Here is a 15746-nt window from a genome sequence, read left to right as displayed (position 1 = left end):
TTTTGTCATCTTTATTTTCCTTACATTCCTCGCTCAGATTTGTCTCTTCCTTTTTCTCTTTGGGTTTCAAGTGTTTACCATCAACAATTTAGGGAGCAGTAGGTGTGCGCATGCAGACATGTCCTGTGGAGAGGAAGAGGAATGAGGACTTCTATTTGGGGAGGAGTTATATGTTCGCTGAGGGAATAAGAAATGATTTTCCTCCAAATGGAGCAGGTGTGTGTTTGTGTCCCTCAGTTCTCCCTGCAGATATTAGTACAGCAGGTTAACAGAGCTTAATGATCAGTTCTTAGTAAAGATGGCAACCGCAGCTTACAGGCAGAGTAGTTTCTGCAGATGTTCAGCTTACCTGCTGTACTGTCATTGTGAGAGTCTCTGTCTGGAGACAAAATTGCACACATATGCTTTATCTTTTTTTTTTTTTTTTTTTATTTATTTAATATGAGAATTCAGATAAATCCACCCATTAGTTATTGCAGTAGCTCACTGCTCTTTGGGTCTCAGTTCCTCCTTCCCCCTCTGTGACTACAGCTGTGATTTTTGTATTTTGATCGATTATTATGGGAATTCGCTGGATGGAGGTAGCCAAGTCTGTATCCGAAAGCCTCTCACCTCACATGTCCTAGTGCTTTCTGAGAGGGATTTGCTCTAATCTTTTTCATAAAGCTCTCATTTACCTGGGATGTGGGTCTCCTCTGGCTCCACCATGGTTTGTTTATCTCTTTGTAATGAAATGTACCTCAGCTCGCCCTCCCAGTACGGGAATGTATAAAGAGGCAACCTGCCTTTATTGACCAAAGCAATTATGCTGTGTAATGTGTTGTGCCTTTTTTGTTCTGTTACTGTGCAAGTTGTCATATACTGCAAGTTCTTATGTTACATTATGACTTTGAGTTGTAAAGCTCATAAGTCTGTTTGACTTAATTCTCCAAGTCAGAACAGAAAGACTTACAGTTAGCATGTGCAGGTGCATCTCAAGAAATTGGAATTTATTAAATTTATTTTATCAAGTCAATTTAAAGCTTGAAACAAGATGATCCTGTGAGACCTATGCCTCAAGTCTATGCCTCAAGATGAGCCTTCTGAATGTATGCTAATCAGTAGAATATGATGTTGAAAATATGAGGATGAAGCATAACGGTTAACTGGATTTTGACTGAGATTCAATTGTTATATTTGAAAGCGGGTTGGGATCTTGGCGGACCGACTTGTATTATGCAAAAGGACCAAGGTATTGACTTTTTTTCTATATTTCCAACCAGGTTGTAAGGGGCCAATTAGAAATTTCATATATCTGAAGAAAAAAATGCTTCATAGAAAATAAAACATATTATTTATTTTATTACACTGATGTTGGCCAACGGAAATAATCTATATGCATTGTAAAGTGCTTGTGCTTCAGATTTGTTTGGACTCATTTTGCTGTAATTTTCACGTTGATGCAGAACTGAAGCAAGATAAACCCATTAAGAACCACAAAGCTATAAAAACAAACAAACAAACAAACAAAAAATAAATAAAAACAGGAATATTTGGAATATCTAACAACAGCAGCCTTCTGTCAACTCTTCGGAATATGTACATGGTTTTTGTTATACAGAATGAGAGTATGTTGAGTAGTAGTGGACACTCAATGGTTTGGTAATACTGTGTGATCTGAGCTCAGTGACAGCAGAGGCCAGGGCTTAGCAACCCTTACAACTTCGAACCATGTTTTTCCTCCGTAAGCTAAATTTGTTTGGAGTCACTAAAGCTACACAAAGCTTACTTTTACAATATATATATATATATATAATACTGCTAAAGCCAGCATTTTATTTTAAATCATTGATCAATTTGTCATTCTTTTTGTTAAGTCAATAATATCCTCAGATTAAATATTCACATTTTTACTCTAAAAACATCAAATTTCCGTCTGTAGCACCATACATACATTTGGATTTGAAGCAACAAAGCCAACAAAGTGTTGGGTTTGGTGTTCATGAAAATTCAGTACTTGTGTCACTAATCTTTATTAGCTGCTATGTATTTAGTAATTGTCTGGACAGAGATTTGTCTGACTGTGTTAAGGGAATGTTTCTACCTTTAGAGATTGAAAATCAATACCTTATTCTTTTTTATTTCAGTTTGCTGGGTTTTTTTGTTTGTTTTTTTTTATTCTGGGAAGTTTTCACTTTAGAAAAAACAAAACCGTTAGGGCACTGCAAGTCGGTTGCTGAAATCAACCATAACATGTTTAATATATCTTAACCAGTACATCTGCAGACCCGGTGATAGGTGCTATACACCACATATGAAGTCTCACTCCCTTCAGGAGTTGGGATAAAAAGAACATCATTTGTATATACTCCTTTGGTGTCTTAAAGCATTTAATTGGATTCAGAAGGGTTTTTATCTCATTGTGCTGTAGGAGTTACATATATATGGAGTGAGAGGGGAAAAATAAAGAGGGTGGGTGTATATCCTTTTATTGGCAGAGAGCTTGTTAGGGGAGCAAAGGGAAATCATTGTGACCATAAATTAGGATGCCGGGTTCTTGCTTTTATCTTGTCAGGGTAAATTTATGATTTGTATCTAGTGTTGTGTGAAGCATACACACATCCTCCTCGTCCTTTTCAAATTGCCCAGCACCAGTTCACATAAAATCATAACTATGCCTACGCAAGGGGCTTCAGTAAAAAGGAGGTTGATATAGCATAATTCTTGTGAGTATACTGCCAAGGTAGAACCTTTTTTAAAAAATACCAATATTCAAGTTAGTCTGATGAGAAAAGAATATTCAATGTCAATAACTGATGAAGGAGTTGCTATTTTTATTTTTGTTTTATCGCTGTTGAAAAGTCCATGTAACAGTTTCACGTTTACAAATGCAATGACTTGTATCGTCTGCCATCCATCCACCCATCAATCTGTCCATCCATGTCCTGGGTTTTCCTCTGGGTCTCCTACTGGTGCAACTGCATTTACCACATAATGTTAGTATTTTGAATTTCACTTTGAAGCAAGTGACATCCTTCATAAATATTTAGTTATTCATCAGCTTTCAAATCTGAAGTGTGTAACTTTTATGTAAAAATATTGTTTTTACATATTTATTGAAACTGTCACTATGGTGGTGTGAATGAGTGAGTGAATGAAAGGTATAAAATGGACAATCTAAAAAATTTAGCTCCTCTGCCGTCTTCCATGCTAACTAGAAACAACCATTCAGAGTGTGTTGATAATCATAAACCCAGATCAGCAAGGTTAGAGCTAAGCTTGTGAAAAAAATCTAGATACATTTTTAACATGGTGTCATTAAATAAGCTCTTTTGTAATGAACCAACCAAAACTGCCAGCATAGGTTTTTAGATGCACTTTAAAAAGATTTACGTGAGCTACTATGTCAAAGTTCTCTACAACAAGAGGGTAAACTGCATATAAACCTGTGGTAGTTAATGAGATTGGCAAGACTCAGGGTTTATACATGCGCTTTGTTCATTATTATTCGATTAACCCATAAAGATCTACAATGCCCTCTAAACATATGTTGCAGTTTGTCTTAATGCCTTGCATTCTGCAGTGGGGATAATATTTCTACAACTCACTCCTAGCATAGCAAATGCTCTTTCTTCTTGTAAGGCTAGTAGAATGCTATAAACTATTATTGTCAAAAGATGCCAATGTCATTTGAGGAAAAGAGATATGTTTTGATCTCTTTATGTCTCAAAATGACTTAAAAAAATAGCTACTCAAAGAAAAACCTCAAAATATCTACAATCAAAACAAAAACTAAAACTTAAACAAATTGACAACAAGCCTATTCAAGGACTTAGATTTATGTTGCCACCACACATAGTGTACATGCAGAGAATAAATATAGCACTAATTTATCTGGACTAATTTATGTTGCTTTGCAGTGAAGGACTTCAAATTGTTTGGAAGTGACCACATAACTTTTCCAAGGCTGATATCCAGCAAAAGTTGCTTCACAGCTGATGGTATTTTTATTAAGACCTGATGCATAAAACTGTCGACTTGGCTAACAGTTATCTTTCTTTTTCCATGACTGTAGATGCACCTGTACTGAGCCGAGTCTGGATCCTATTCGGAGAGAGAACATTCAACAAATAAAGAGTTCTCATAGCTTTAGATAAAATCTTCAGTTTAATAAATCTTTGATTATTAAAATATATATTAATCTGTTACCTATACAGTAAGTCGTACTGACGCGACTGCAGGCCTGTCTGATTTAGCTTGAGTTTGTGCTTGTTTATTTTCAACTGTGGTTTCATTGAGTTAAAGACTGATGCGGCACCAGGAATTTGCTTTAATACATGGATTTTACTTTTTAAAATACTATTCTCCAAATGTCTGATTGGAGTTGCAACCCTTTCTCAGTGGTCTTTGGTCTGTCTTAAACATAACCTTTATGAATCTATAATTTTCTGGCTTATTGGTCATCAATATATAAGTTGTATTAGTGTATACCTGCTTCTTGTGAATTAGAGACAAGAGCCAAAAGATTCGTTTATTGCTCCGTTTGATATAATGGGAGAGTACATTCATAACAACACATGTTTTTTATGTACAACAATACAGAACTTACCATAACTGGTTTTATTTATATCTCTACATGTTTTAAATAGGATTCCATGAAGTGTTGGGGCTGTTTCTTTCTCTGGATGTGAACAGCATGTTTTACATCTTAATGTGCATTTATAGGCAGCAATTACAGTATATTGTGGATATCAACAGAGAGCATAATTACCTCTGTTCATGTTGTAAATCACTTATTGTTTATCCTCATTATCCCTTTAATGTGTTACAATGCACTGCATTATTATCTGTATGAGAATACTTGGATTGTCTGGGAGTATAAATAGGAATGCAAAAAAGCGGCTTTTGAGATGTAAATTTTATCTGTCTCAAAATACTTAATCTAATTTAATATGTTTATGTGTTATCAAGGAATCAGAAAATCACAATATGCTACATACATGGTACTATGTACTATACTGTACTATGCTCACTGGGCAATATTGTGGTTCTCTTAGCAGATTTTTCTTGTGTCATTGGCAGAAAACGGCAATGGATTTTTTATGAGTGGTGCTGCCAATGTGAGCTCACTACCGTTACAGTCTTATTCAGCTGGTTTCTCCCAGAATACAGTAGGACTGTCATGTTAGATTAATAGTGTCATAATAGCATATGCTTTTTTTATTCACGTCTCTCTTAGGGAATCCTGGCTTTGTTTTACTGCAGCCTCCCTTTCCTTGTACGTGAAGCGACTGCAGAGCAGAAAGATGGCTCAGGCATTCTCTACGCTGCACTGTGTCACAGACCAACTGAATCCTTTCTCACTCAGCTTTTAATCTTGAAAGAAGAATCGGAAAACAAGTTTATATCCTCTAAACATATAGTTTGTTGGATTTTTGATTTACTACTGATTTGTTGTAGAAATACTAGTTAAATTCTCAATGAATGCATGTATTGTGTGTGAAATTCAGGCATCATTTGTATTTCCAAACTATTTTTATTTATTTAACTGGTATTCCATTGCTAATCAAAACACATCCAATTATATTAGTTTATAGAAATCTCAGCTTGCTTAGTTCTGGTTCTGGTTCTGGTTTTCTGAGGTCCTGGGGCTTGGTTTGTAATTAACATGCAACTCAGAAATGTAATTTGGTCCTACACTGTTTAATGTTGTATAGACCAATTGCAATATTTTTTTAAATGTATTCTCCGATACACATGGAGCCACTGTAGTTTTGTAGGAACTGGCATGATATAATCAATTTTCATGATGTTTGTGTGGAATCTAAAGAATCTGGCTGAAATGTATATAATTCTATTTGGCACAGGTTGCATGACTTGACTCAGGGTCAACTGGATCACTCCTGATTAATCTGTCAGTCTTTGTTAGATGCTTCCTTCACAAAAATCTATCCATTGCCTAAATCTACCTAATGATGCTTATCTCCAGTGGAGGTTAGGGTTACGGAGGGCTATGTCTTTCAAACCAGAAAACATACAAACAAAATTAATATTTTTGCTCTCAATTTAATTGCCATTGTGACAAGATATTTATGAATGTTTTAGGTATATTGTAAAACTACTTAAAACTTTTTTTAAGTACTGGCACCGCACAAAGCTCAAAAAATTAGATTTTACGTGACAACCTCTTTAAAACATGAGTCTGATCTAATTTTAATTTTACCTTTAATTGTTTGCGTGTGCAGAACAAATCTCATACAGCGGTCTGAAAAGCTGTGCCACTTCAATCTGACAGAGTGAAAACTTTTTCCCATATCAGAGGTATTGAAGATGTAGTACTATTCTAGTGTACATTAGCTCTCAACTATCTGGTGTCAAAGATGTCATGCAACTTGACTAAGTAGATCAGAATGTCTGACAGTTGGAAATCAAGTGTGAAGTCTTGCCAAATTTACCAGCAAATGGTATTACCACCTTCTTATAGCGATTCAGTTGCAAGTAAAATCGGCGGTGATTCATGAATAGGATTCATTCATAGAATGCTGGTTGGTGGTTCACTGGTTTGGGGCTTATTGTTGTGTGCATCCATCTTTCTTCATTTCTGTGTTCTCCCCTTTTTTAATCTAGTTACAAATGAGGGCGGAATGAATATAAAAGGCACAGGCAGGTGATGCCTTCTGTTCGTGAGTGAGGGTTTTCCACAAAGCAGATTACATTTGTGTTTGGAATGGAGTTGCGGTTAAGGTCGTAAATTAGATTCTGCATGCACAGCAGTAACCCCGTTGCCACAAAATCAGTGTTTTGTAACTGATTCACTCCCCACCCTTCCATGGTATCTTTTGCCATATATCCGGATTAAGTCTGAAATACTTATAAGTATACCATTACACTGTGTCACCTAAGCTCAAAGAGAATGATTCTTTGGATATTTGAGCACAAGTAGCAGTGTTATCTCTCATGTCTTCATGAAGCTTGCTTTGCTCAACAAGTTTCTATTAGTGTCTTGGCAATATTAAGAATATTTAAAATTAAGCTGTACCTTTTTTTCCCCGTTTTGAGCAAGCTGTGTTTTTGAATTCCTTGTATTATTACTCATGCTGTATAAATGCAAATATACTACCACTCTGTTGAAAAAATATCTTTTCATTTTGTCCACAGTGAACCGTGACTATATAGGTTTAGACAGAATCTTTTGTCAAATATTTTATAGCAGTTACAGACTGGAAATTAATTGAGCCAAATCTTTGAAAGCCAATTCTTTTTGCTGCAACAAAAATTAAATGTCATTTCTTTACTCTGTAGTAGTTTTACTACTTTTCCCCATGATTGTTTAGGTCACCCCATGCCTATCTGTATTAAAATTAGTGATGGAACATGCTTAAAAAAATGCCAAATTAATAAGTGTTTGTCATTAATTAATTATGACTATTCATATTTATTTTCATCAAACATCAATTTGACACAATAAGCACATATTTAATTCCAATCAATTTTGAATAATTGCTAAATAAATATCAATAAGAAGACACCATTTGAATGATGAACATCAATTTCTACCATGATTTTGTTAAATTTGGAATGGTGTGGCTTTTTTTCCCCATGCTATGGTTCACTGAACTACAGATCAAGATGAGGTTATATGTGATGCTTCTGAAGGCTCATAAACCAGCAGCTTTACACTTCACACTCTCCTAAATCAGCCCCTGTCTGGAAAAACTGAAAAAAAGGAAAGTTATTTCACAGAATAGGATTTTCGTCATTTAGTTCTATACTTAGAAGTATTCAGGCTCTCTTTGTGTCACAGCGCTTTAGTCATTTTGCACCATCTACACTTGGTATATTTAATGGAGAGCTATCATTCAGTCTCAATCAAAGCCAATAAAAGAAAAGTGAAAATCCAGTTATTTTGAGATAACCTGCACCTTTGAGGTTTTACAAGTTAGGCCTCTATTTTAACAATCAGAGGTGACATTTACTCACCAAAGCAGAGTTCAATGTACTTCCTTTCCTGTTACCAGCGTTGTTTAATCACATGACCCATTCATTTCATGTGTATGCACATTAAATGAGTACACAGATTTTCCTTCAATTATGTCATGTGTATTCATTAATTTATTCTTTCTCTAATCACATAACCCATTCATTTAATGCTCCCCACTTGCTTCCCTCCATTGACAAAACACGTGAGCTCTACTAGTCTGCAGATCATTATGTACTTCATTTACTTGCAATTGGACATATTTACTAATTAAAATACACAAATGCACGTAGATTTGCATCCCACAATGTGTTTAAATCCATTATTTTTTTAACGTCATTTTGTCTGTGATTAAATAATCAGTATTAGTATTTTGAAAAACTCAATCTTTTTAAAAAAATAAGTAAATGCTTGTAAAGTATAACTATATGTGCAATTAATATAAATCTTCTCCAAAACGTAAAGAGATTTCTGCTTGGTCAGTTTCATTTTTCTTCTATCTAAGGTTTTTGGGATTCAATCTGTTTATTTCCCCTCACACTGAGCAGTTTTTTAATATAAACACATCCCTGAGATGAGCAGCCGAGTTGAATCTGTGACTTGTGGGTTAGCCTAATCCTCTCTGCCAATACCTCACAGCTTTTTGTGAAAGTAGTTTGCTGGTGTGGGATAGATTCTCCCTAACAAGACCTGTTAGTGTAGAAGGCAGACTCTATGCAATAAGATATCAAGATCAAATTCTGCCTCTAGTGCCAATCTTTTATCTTCACAGTCTTTGACTAAACTTAACAGGATTTCCAACAGTAAAAGACTTAATGGCAAGGAGCATTTTTGTCAAAAAACAAAAAACAAAAAACAACCACAATTTTAACCTTGAGATATTACCATAACTTTGGCAGTTTATATTCATATTCTTATATATATATATTTTTTTAATATTTAATTTCAAATATTCAGAAACAGTGTTTTTACATTTTTCTGATTATTTACGTCATACGTACAGTAGCTATATCTTCAAATATTGCTGACTGACAGCTTCTCCAATGTTGCATGATCTGCATTGGAATACAGAAATAGGTATGTAATTACATGTGACAAGATGGCAAGTGGTAAGATGGCTAAAATACTACATCGTTCATCATTTGGTTAAACAGAATTCATATTTCCTATTCTAATATTGATTCCCAGGTCCCTTGACAGCTGCTGCAAGTTTGTATTGTAAGTGTTTGTTTGAGTGCATGCCTGAGGAACAGCAGTCACAGATGACTTAGAGAAAGGGAACTTAATTAAATGTGTCTTAAGTAAAATTAAACAATTAAATACAAACTTTTCTGAGTCATTTGCCCTCTCGACTGACGAACAAACTTACATTTTCATACCTGCAGGTTGAACAGCACATTAAGTGAGTACACAGATTTTCCTTCAAATATGTCATGTGTATTCATTAATTTATTCTTTCTCATTCATTTTAGTCTTATTGGTTCCTTTATACAGTGAAGCAAGACCTTCACTGAAATTGCCTTATATTATTTTAATGTACAGCTATTGATTTTTTTTCCTTTGTTTTTTCTTTTCTTTTTCTCCACTTTCATACTTTTATAGCTGTTTAATTCTAGAATTATTGAACAATAAGCCCAATAAAATGCGTCTGACTAGTGGCAGACTGAGAGAAAACACATTTGATGCTCTTTCTTGTGACACAGTGACCCTTTTATGTATTCGATTTGAACCTCTTTTAAGCAAAACTCCATCCTACTTAATGATTTTTTTAATTAGAATTATTTTTTCATTACTCTAAGACTGAAAGTCCTTCTCCATTTTTTTTTTTTTTCTGGTGCAGTTATGGGTGGATGCCGCAAATAATAATATTTGGATAAATGTAAGCCATCTGTGCTGTTTGTGGGTTGCAGCCTCTGTGAAACCCAGATCAGAGAATTTCACTAACTATTAATGGAACTGCCTGGGTCTCAGGCAACTAAAAGGCTTTTACTTATTTACAAGTAAAATAAAAGGAGAACATAGGACGGAGCCATGTTTGACAAGAGAATGCCTGACAACAGACTAGGATGAGGACAACAGAGATAGGACGTAGCCAACACTGTGGTAGAATTGCCTGTCAAAGCAGGTAAACTGTTGTTCAATTAACTTGAGAAATAAGAGTTTCTCTCCCTTCCTTCGTAATAGCAGACATCTAATTTACAATCTTGGACTTTGGGAGAAAAAAAGATGTAGTTTTCCTTTTAAGCTACTGAGGCAGTCATATTTATGTAAAGCTGCGTTTTAGATTAATGAACTTGCGACGTGGGGCGCTTTTGACTTTTAAATTAAATTTTCAGAAGAACCATTTTTCAGATACAGTTGAGTCCAAGTGATAAAGATAATTACTGGTTCTTGCAATCACAACATGCAGAGATGCATCAAATCTTGACTACTTGAAACAAGGAGCTCCGTCATTAATAAAAGCATAAAAATGCAGTCATGGGATTTTAAATTATAATGCGGGAGCGTCCATCACACCACCATCTGTGCGTCTTCTTGAGGATCTGAGTCAGAGAGACTAATGACTTGATGGTTAGACCTGCTTTATGAAATTATGAAGCACAAGATGTTAAAGTCTGTAATTAAAAAAAACACATTAAAACAACATCATCCTCTGTTTTACGTTCAGTAGATTAGCTCAGCCTGTGGGGACTTAGTTTGTGTTTTTTTAAGGTTCAGATTGTAAGCTTAAACATCATTTTAGATGTTTAAGCTTACAATCTGTAAGCTTATATCCATGTGTTTGCACATATATCCATGTGTTTGTTTGCACAAATAGCAAATCAGCCAATCATATGGTACTAACTCAATACATTTAAGCATTTGAGTTTGGTGGATGTGACTTGATGATGATCAAACTGAGCTAGAGCATGGTCAAAAGAATCACTAAAATGATTTTGAATGTGGTGTTGTTGCTGGCGCCAGCTGGGTGGGCTAAATATTTCAAAAACTGCTGATCTACTGAGATTCTCATGCACAATCATCTCTGAGAATGTTCGTAAAAGTATGCATAATATCAACTTTGAGCTCACAAAAACTTGAACTGTGAAGGACTACCACAAATTGAATTTTTAAAGTGTTACCTGGTCCAGTGGATCAATTTTATCCATTTTCAGATGGTAGAGTCAGAATTTGGTATAAAAACATGAACCTGCTCTGACTTGAATTGACGGTTTATGCTTTTTTAGCCTTTTCCTTGGCACGTCTTGTGCTACTTATTACTATACAAACATTTTTTATTTGTTTTAAACACAGAATATTACTGCAGAATATGTCCATCCTTTAGACAACAGTGAATCCATCATCTGATGTCTACTTCCAGCAACTTAATACATTATGAAACAGGGCTTTCACAATTCCTTAAAGGATTTGATTACCTCAATTATTAAAATGTCTGAGCAAATTCTCTGCCTCCAAGCTTCGTTGAATAATGTTTTACTACTTAGCACACTGTGTTCCACCCGGGTGATTATTTATGTTGTGCAACGTTCTGACTTCCACCTGAGTTGTTGACGAATGCTAGGTGCTAATAGCATTGCGTCCAACTTTTAAGTTTGGTCCGGTCCGGTTTCATTAATTGATGATAATATCGGGGATTTAATTGTTTTCAGTGGACAAATGGGCATTCTTAAAATGACTGGATGCATGGAATGTGTTCAGTGCATGTTGAGGACCCAAACAGCGACAGGACAAATTCTATTTTTTTATTTACACGACTGAAATGTCCTCAACAAAAAGAGAATTGATGGATGCATGATGGACTGTAGATGATCATTTTAATAACAAATAAGTTAGAGACACATTAAAAATCCACTGGGGAAGCAGGACAGGAGCAAACGTTGAATCCAGCAGTGACAGAAAGAAACCAAGGAAGTTAAATACTGTGGGGATGGGATGAGTAACATAAAAATCAGTCATGAAAGTAGTGAACTGAGGAAAGGATGAAGAGTGAATACAGGAGAAACTTAATGGAAATTTAGAGGGTCTTACTAACAAAAATCTCTAAGGACAAATAGAAGCAGAAGCGTCTAAAACACAATATGAAAAACAGGAAACAAAAAAAGAACTAAGGAACCGAGAGATAATCAAAACACAAAGAGCTTTCTATATTTAAGTTATACTGACAGACTTTCACTATACCATCTCCCTGTTTACACATGCCATTAAATTTTCATTGAGACACTGCTGGAAGTCAGTTGAAATATAACTTCTAAATTTGGTATTTTCAGTTGCACTTTATTAACCTGAATTCAGTGTGTAAATAAAAGAACTCATGACTTGAATGAAAAGAGCCAGGAAAAATGTACTGTTCGCCCCTGTTTCAGAGAACCAATCCTTATTTCCTATTGGTCTACCTGGAATTCAAGAACTCCACATATTTTTTCTTATGGTGCTGACAGTGTTAGGTCCAGAATACTGATGTGAAAAGAATTATTCGCTGATAAGACAAAGCTATGAACATTTGTCATAATTCTAACTTCTGAATTAATCTTAAAGAGGTCTTGAGACCCATCTACTATTGTTAGCTATGTGTCCAAAAATAAGTTTATTGAAAGACACCACTTATCAATCCCATGGACGCTTTAGGGAGTGATGGTTGCTCTATATAGGTTGACTGTACTTCTCATAGATGTTAAGTAAGGAAGTCAGAATGACTCACTGTGTCAATGTTTAAGCAATGTTTACAAGACATAATTTTGTCCTGTTTAAGGGAAGCTGCTATGTTGAAATATCTATGTATGTTTTACATATATATACATAACAATTATTATTGATTTATTTTATTACAAAACTAACATATCCATTATTTAAAATAATAATTTGAATTGCAATTTTCTTAAAATAAGTAGCAATAATATCAAGATGCAAATTTTTAAATGGGGCATCACATTATAACAGAAAATAACCAGTGGCTTTGCTTTTTAGTAAGTTGTTAAGGTTTTATTAATCTTTTAACAGCATGAGGTGGACAGGTAATTTAAAGCCTAGGATTCAGGTATGGATATTGGTCTGCATGAAGTCATCCAAGGATTAAGCTGATAAAGTTTAGAGTTTTTCTTATATAAACAAAAAACCCTACAAACATTGGTAATTAATTCTAAGTGTATAATGTAAAAAAAAAAAAAATGCTATGTCTTCAAGTACTTGGAAGACATGTGATCTTCATATGATTGGTCAATTGCTGAACGATCACATGAGATAAATCTTGATATTCATCCTCAAGGTTTTCTTTGCAAATTTTACCAAAAGGTTGTACAATCAGTTGTTTTCATTTTTGGAAATGTTACAGTGATAAAATACAACACATAAAATGCTGCCACTTTTCTAGCTTAAAAATGATTGTACACACATACGAAAGTGTTGTTAAATTTCCCACTGTTGCCACATTCTTCTCTTTAAGGACTTATTGCTCCAAAGAGTGCAACTCTGTTATTATGTAATAATAATTATGGTTAAATTGGATTTTGTTGTATTGGTTTGATTATATGAACTTGTTTGTGTTGTAAAGAGCATTGAGATGACATTTGTTGTGACTTTGGGCTATATATATATAAACTGAAGTGAACTGCATTGCTATTAGTGTCCTGCCAACATATTCACTGACCAGCATGTCCTCAAATAAAGTGGCAAAAGTAAAGTGTCTTGCATTAAATGGATACATTTCTGTGTGAACAGGTACAGTTTTGGTGGAAAACATGCAAATCAATGGCAGGGCCCAGGACCCAGGCAGAACCATCTCTCTGATTCTACTTGACAACTATGATTACTGGGTTATACTGGAACCATCACGGCAGAGACTTTACCTCAACAGCACCGGACGCATTCTGGACCGAGATGTGAGTACAGGAGAGGACACTTTTAAGCAAAAACATTTCATTTCTGAGACGTATATGTTTTAATTTACCTTTTTAATCTAGTTTAAATAATAATAGTCATTCTCAGTTCTTAAAATTGGACAGTTCATTATTTAGTATTGGTCTTTATTGCATTTCTCTGCTGTTTGTTTGTGCAGTAAGGCATAAATGATTTTACAACAGAATTAGGGGTAATTGAGAGTATTTTCTGCCTTGAATTAGATAATCACTGTTATAAGTTCACAGTCATTGGATGACTTCATGCAGACCAATATGCATACCTGCATCTTGGCTAATATGCTTGCTTAATCTTTCGTTGGTGCACACAAAAAAATGCTGTTCATATAGATAAGGCTGAATGGTGCAGTTTAGAATGTGAGAGATGGAAGCAAAGTAGTTAGCACATTAAAGGCCATTTTAAGGCAAGTGGTTAGATTAAATGGACTAAGTGAAGTGAGATGGATTTTATGTTATGCTATTGATGGGAATGCTCAGAAAGATCATTTGGAGACGTTTTACACTACAAATGAAGAGGTTAGGTTGAGATATAGCTTGATGCTTTAATTAAAGGGCACATTAACCTCTGTTGCTAAGTTTACATCATGACTGACAGATACTGCTGTTGATATAACAGGCTAGTGTGGATTCTAGAGATGATTAGACAGTTAACAATCTAAGAAATTATGACAATATTTTACCGTGAAATAATTTTCTTGCTAAGAACAGCAAATTAGATCAGTGCAACAACTAAAAATGTTTTTTTTCTTTCTTTCCTGTCTTGCAGCCACCTAATTACATCACAACGATTGTGGTTCAGATCCAATGCACCAATGAGTTGGTTGGTACAGTTATTTTTCACGAAGTTCGAATTGTTGTGAGGGACAAGAATGACAACAGCCCCCAGTTTCAGCAGCCACGCTACTATGTTTCAATAAATGAGGTAACAGAGCAGTTCTTGCTCTGCATGCATAGACATATTTCAATAAACCTAAATAAATAAACAAAACAATATGCACAAACATAGTGCACCAATTTTGCTTTGATGTCTGTCCAACAAATTTGTTTCAGCTCTGTCATGGAGTTCTTGAAAAGGATCCAGGAATATACTACTGTCATTTATATTGCCGTTGGCCAGAATTTTTTTGAGTTTGTTAGAGAATTGTACATTTCAACATACACTGGGTGCTTCTTACCGTAACCCGCTGGTATCAATTGATTATTGAATAGAGAGATGTCAAGTCTGAAGAAACGAAATTTTACATAAAAATCCAACAACAGTCTCAAATCCTTATGGTTTCCTATTAAAACATAAAAATGTTATTAATCTGCATGGATACAGATGGATCCCAATGAACCGGGCGGCCATTCTAAAGTTGATTTATTTCTATATAAATTTACACTTTAAAGTGTAAATTGTTCATATTGTATGGACCGATAAGATCATCATGATACACCTCTCATCAAAAATACAAAATACAGTTCCTCACAAATTTTCAAAACAAATATTCATATATACAAAAATGTCACGTTGTAGCCATGTTATGGCTTACACCACTATGGGGAAGACTGCTGACTCAACAATTGTCCAGCAAACAGAGTTATATGTAAAGAGAAAGTTGAATGGAAGAAAGAAACTGTGGTTTTAGAAAAAAAAGGGAGTTTTTGTCTTTAGAGGTTTTGACACCCACACTAACAAAAGCACAAACACCTGATCAAGGTATGAAGGTATTACTTTGCTTGAATTGGCCTGTAAAACATGAGGTAGAACTTATAAAGCACTTTAAAAAAAATATCTAAAATCCAACCAAATTTTGAGTCTTTAACACTTACATTAGTATAGAATTTTCTTTACTAAATTTTGTTTCCTTTGGACCTCAAGTATTTTTTTTTTGTTA

The 15746-nt window shown here is 34.7% G+C and overlaps 1 protein-coding gene across 6 annotated transcripts in view; it reads left to right on the top strand.

Annotated features, from left to right (window-relative positions):
• pcdh15a (protocadherin-related 15a) overlaps window positions 1–15746 on the top strand; it is a 175008-nt gene that overhangs the window by 72974 nt on the left and 86288 nt on the right. For all 6 annotated transcript variants that reach the window (XM_044137334.1, XM_044137336.1, XM_044137338.1 and 3 more), the window contains 2 exons: window positions 13673–13833; window positions 14636–14791. In XM_044137334.1, the coding sequence (XP_043993269.1) occupies window positions 13673–13833; window positions 14636–14791 (317 nt within the window). The remainder of the gene's footprint in view (window positions 1–13672; window positions 13834–14635; window positions 14792–15746) is intronic.

Source organism: Gambusia affinis, linkage group LG13 (genome assembly GCF_019740435.1).
Source record: "Gambusia affinis linkage group LG13, SWU_Gaff_1.0, whole genome shotgun sequence".
NCBI classification, from domain to species: Eukaryota; Metazoa; Chordata; class Actinopteri; order Cyprinodontiformes; family Poeciliidae; genus Gambusia; species Gambusia affinis.
The sequence above is the reverse complement of the archived record's forward strand: the minus strand, read 5'-3'. Positions and strand labels throughout refer to the sequence as shown.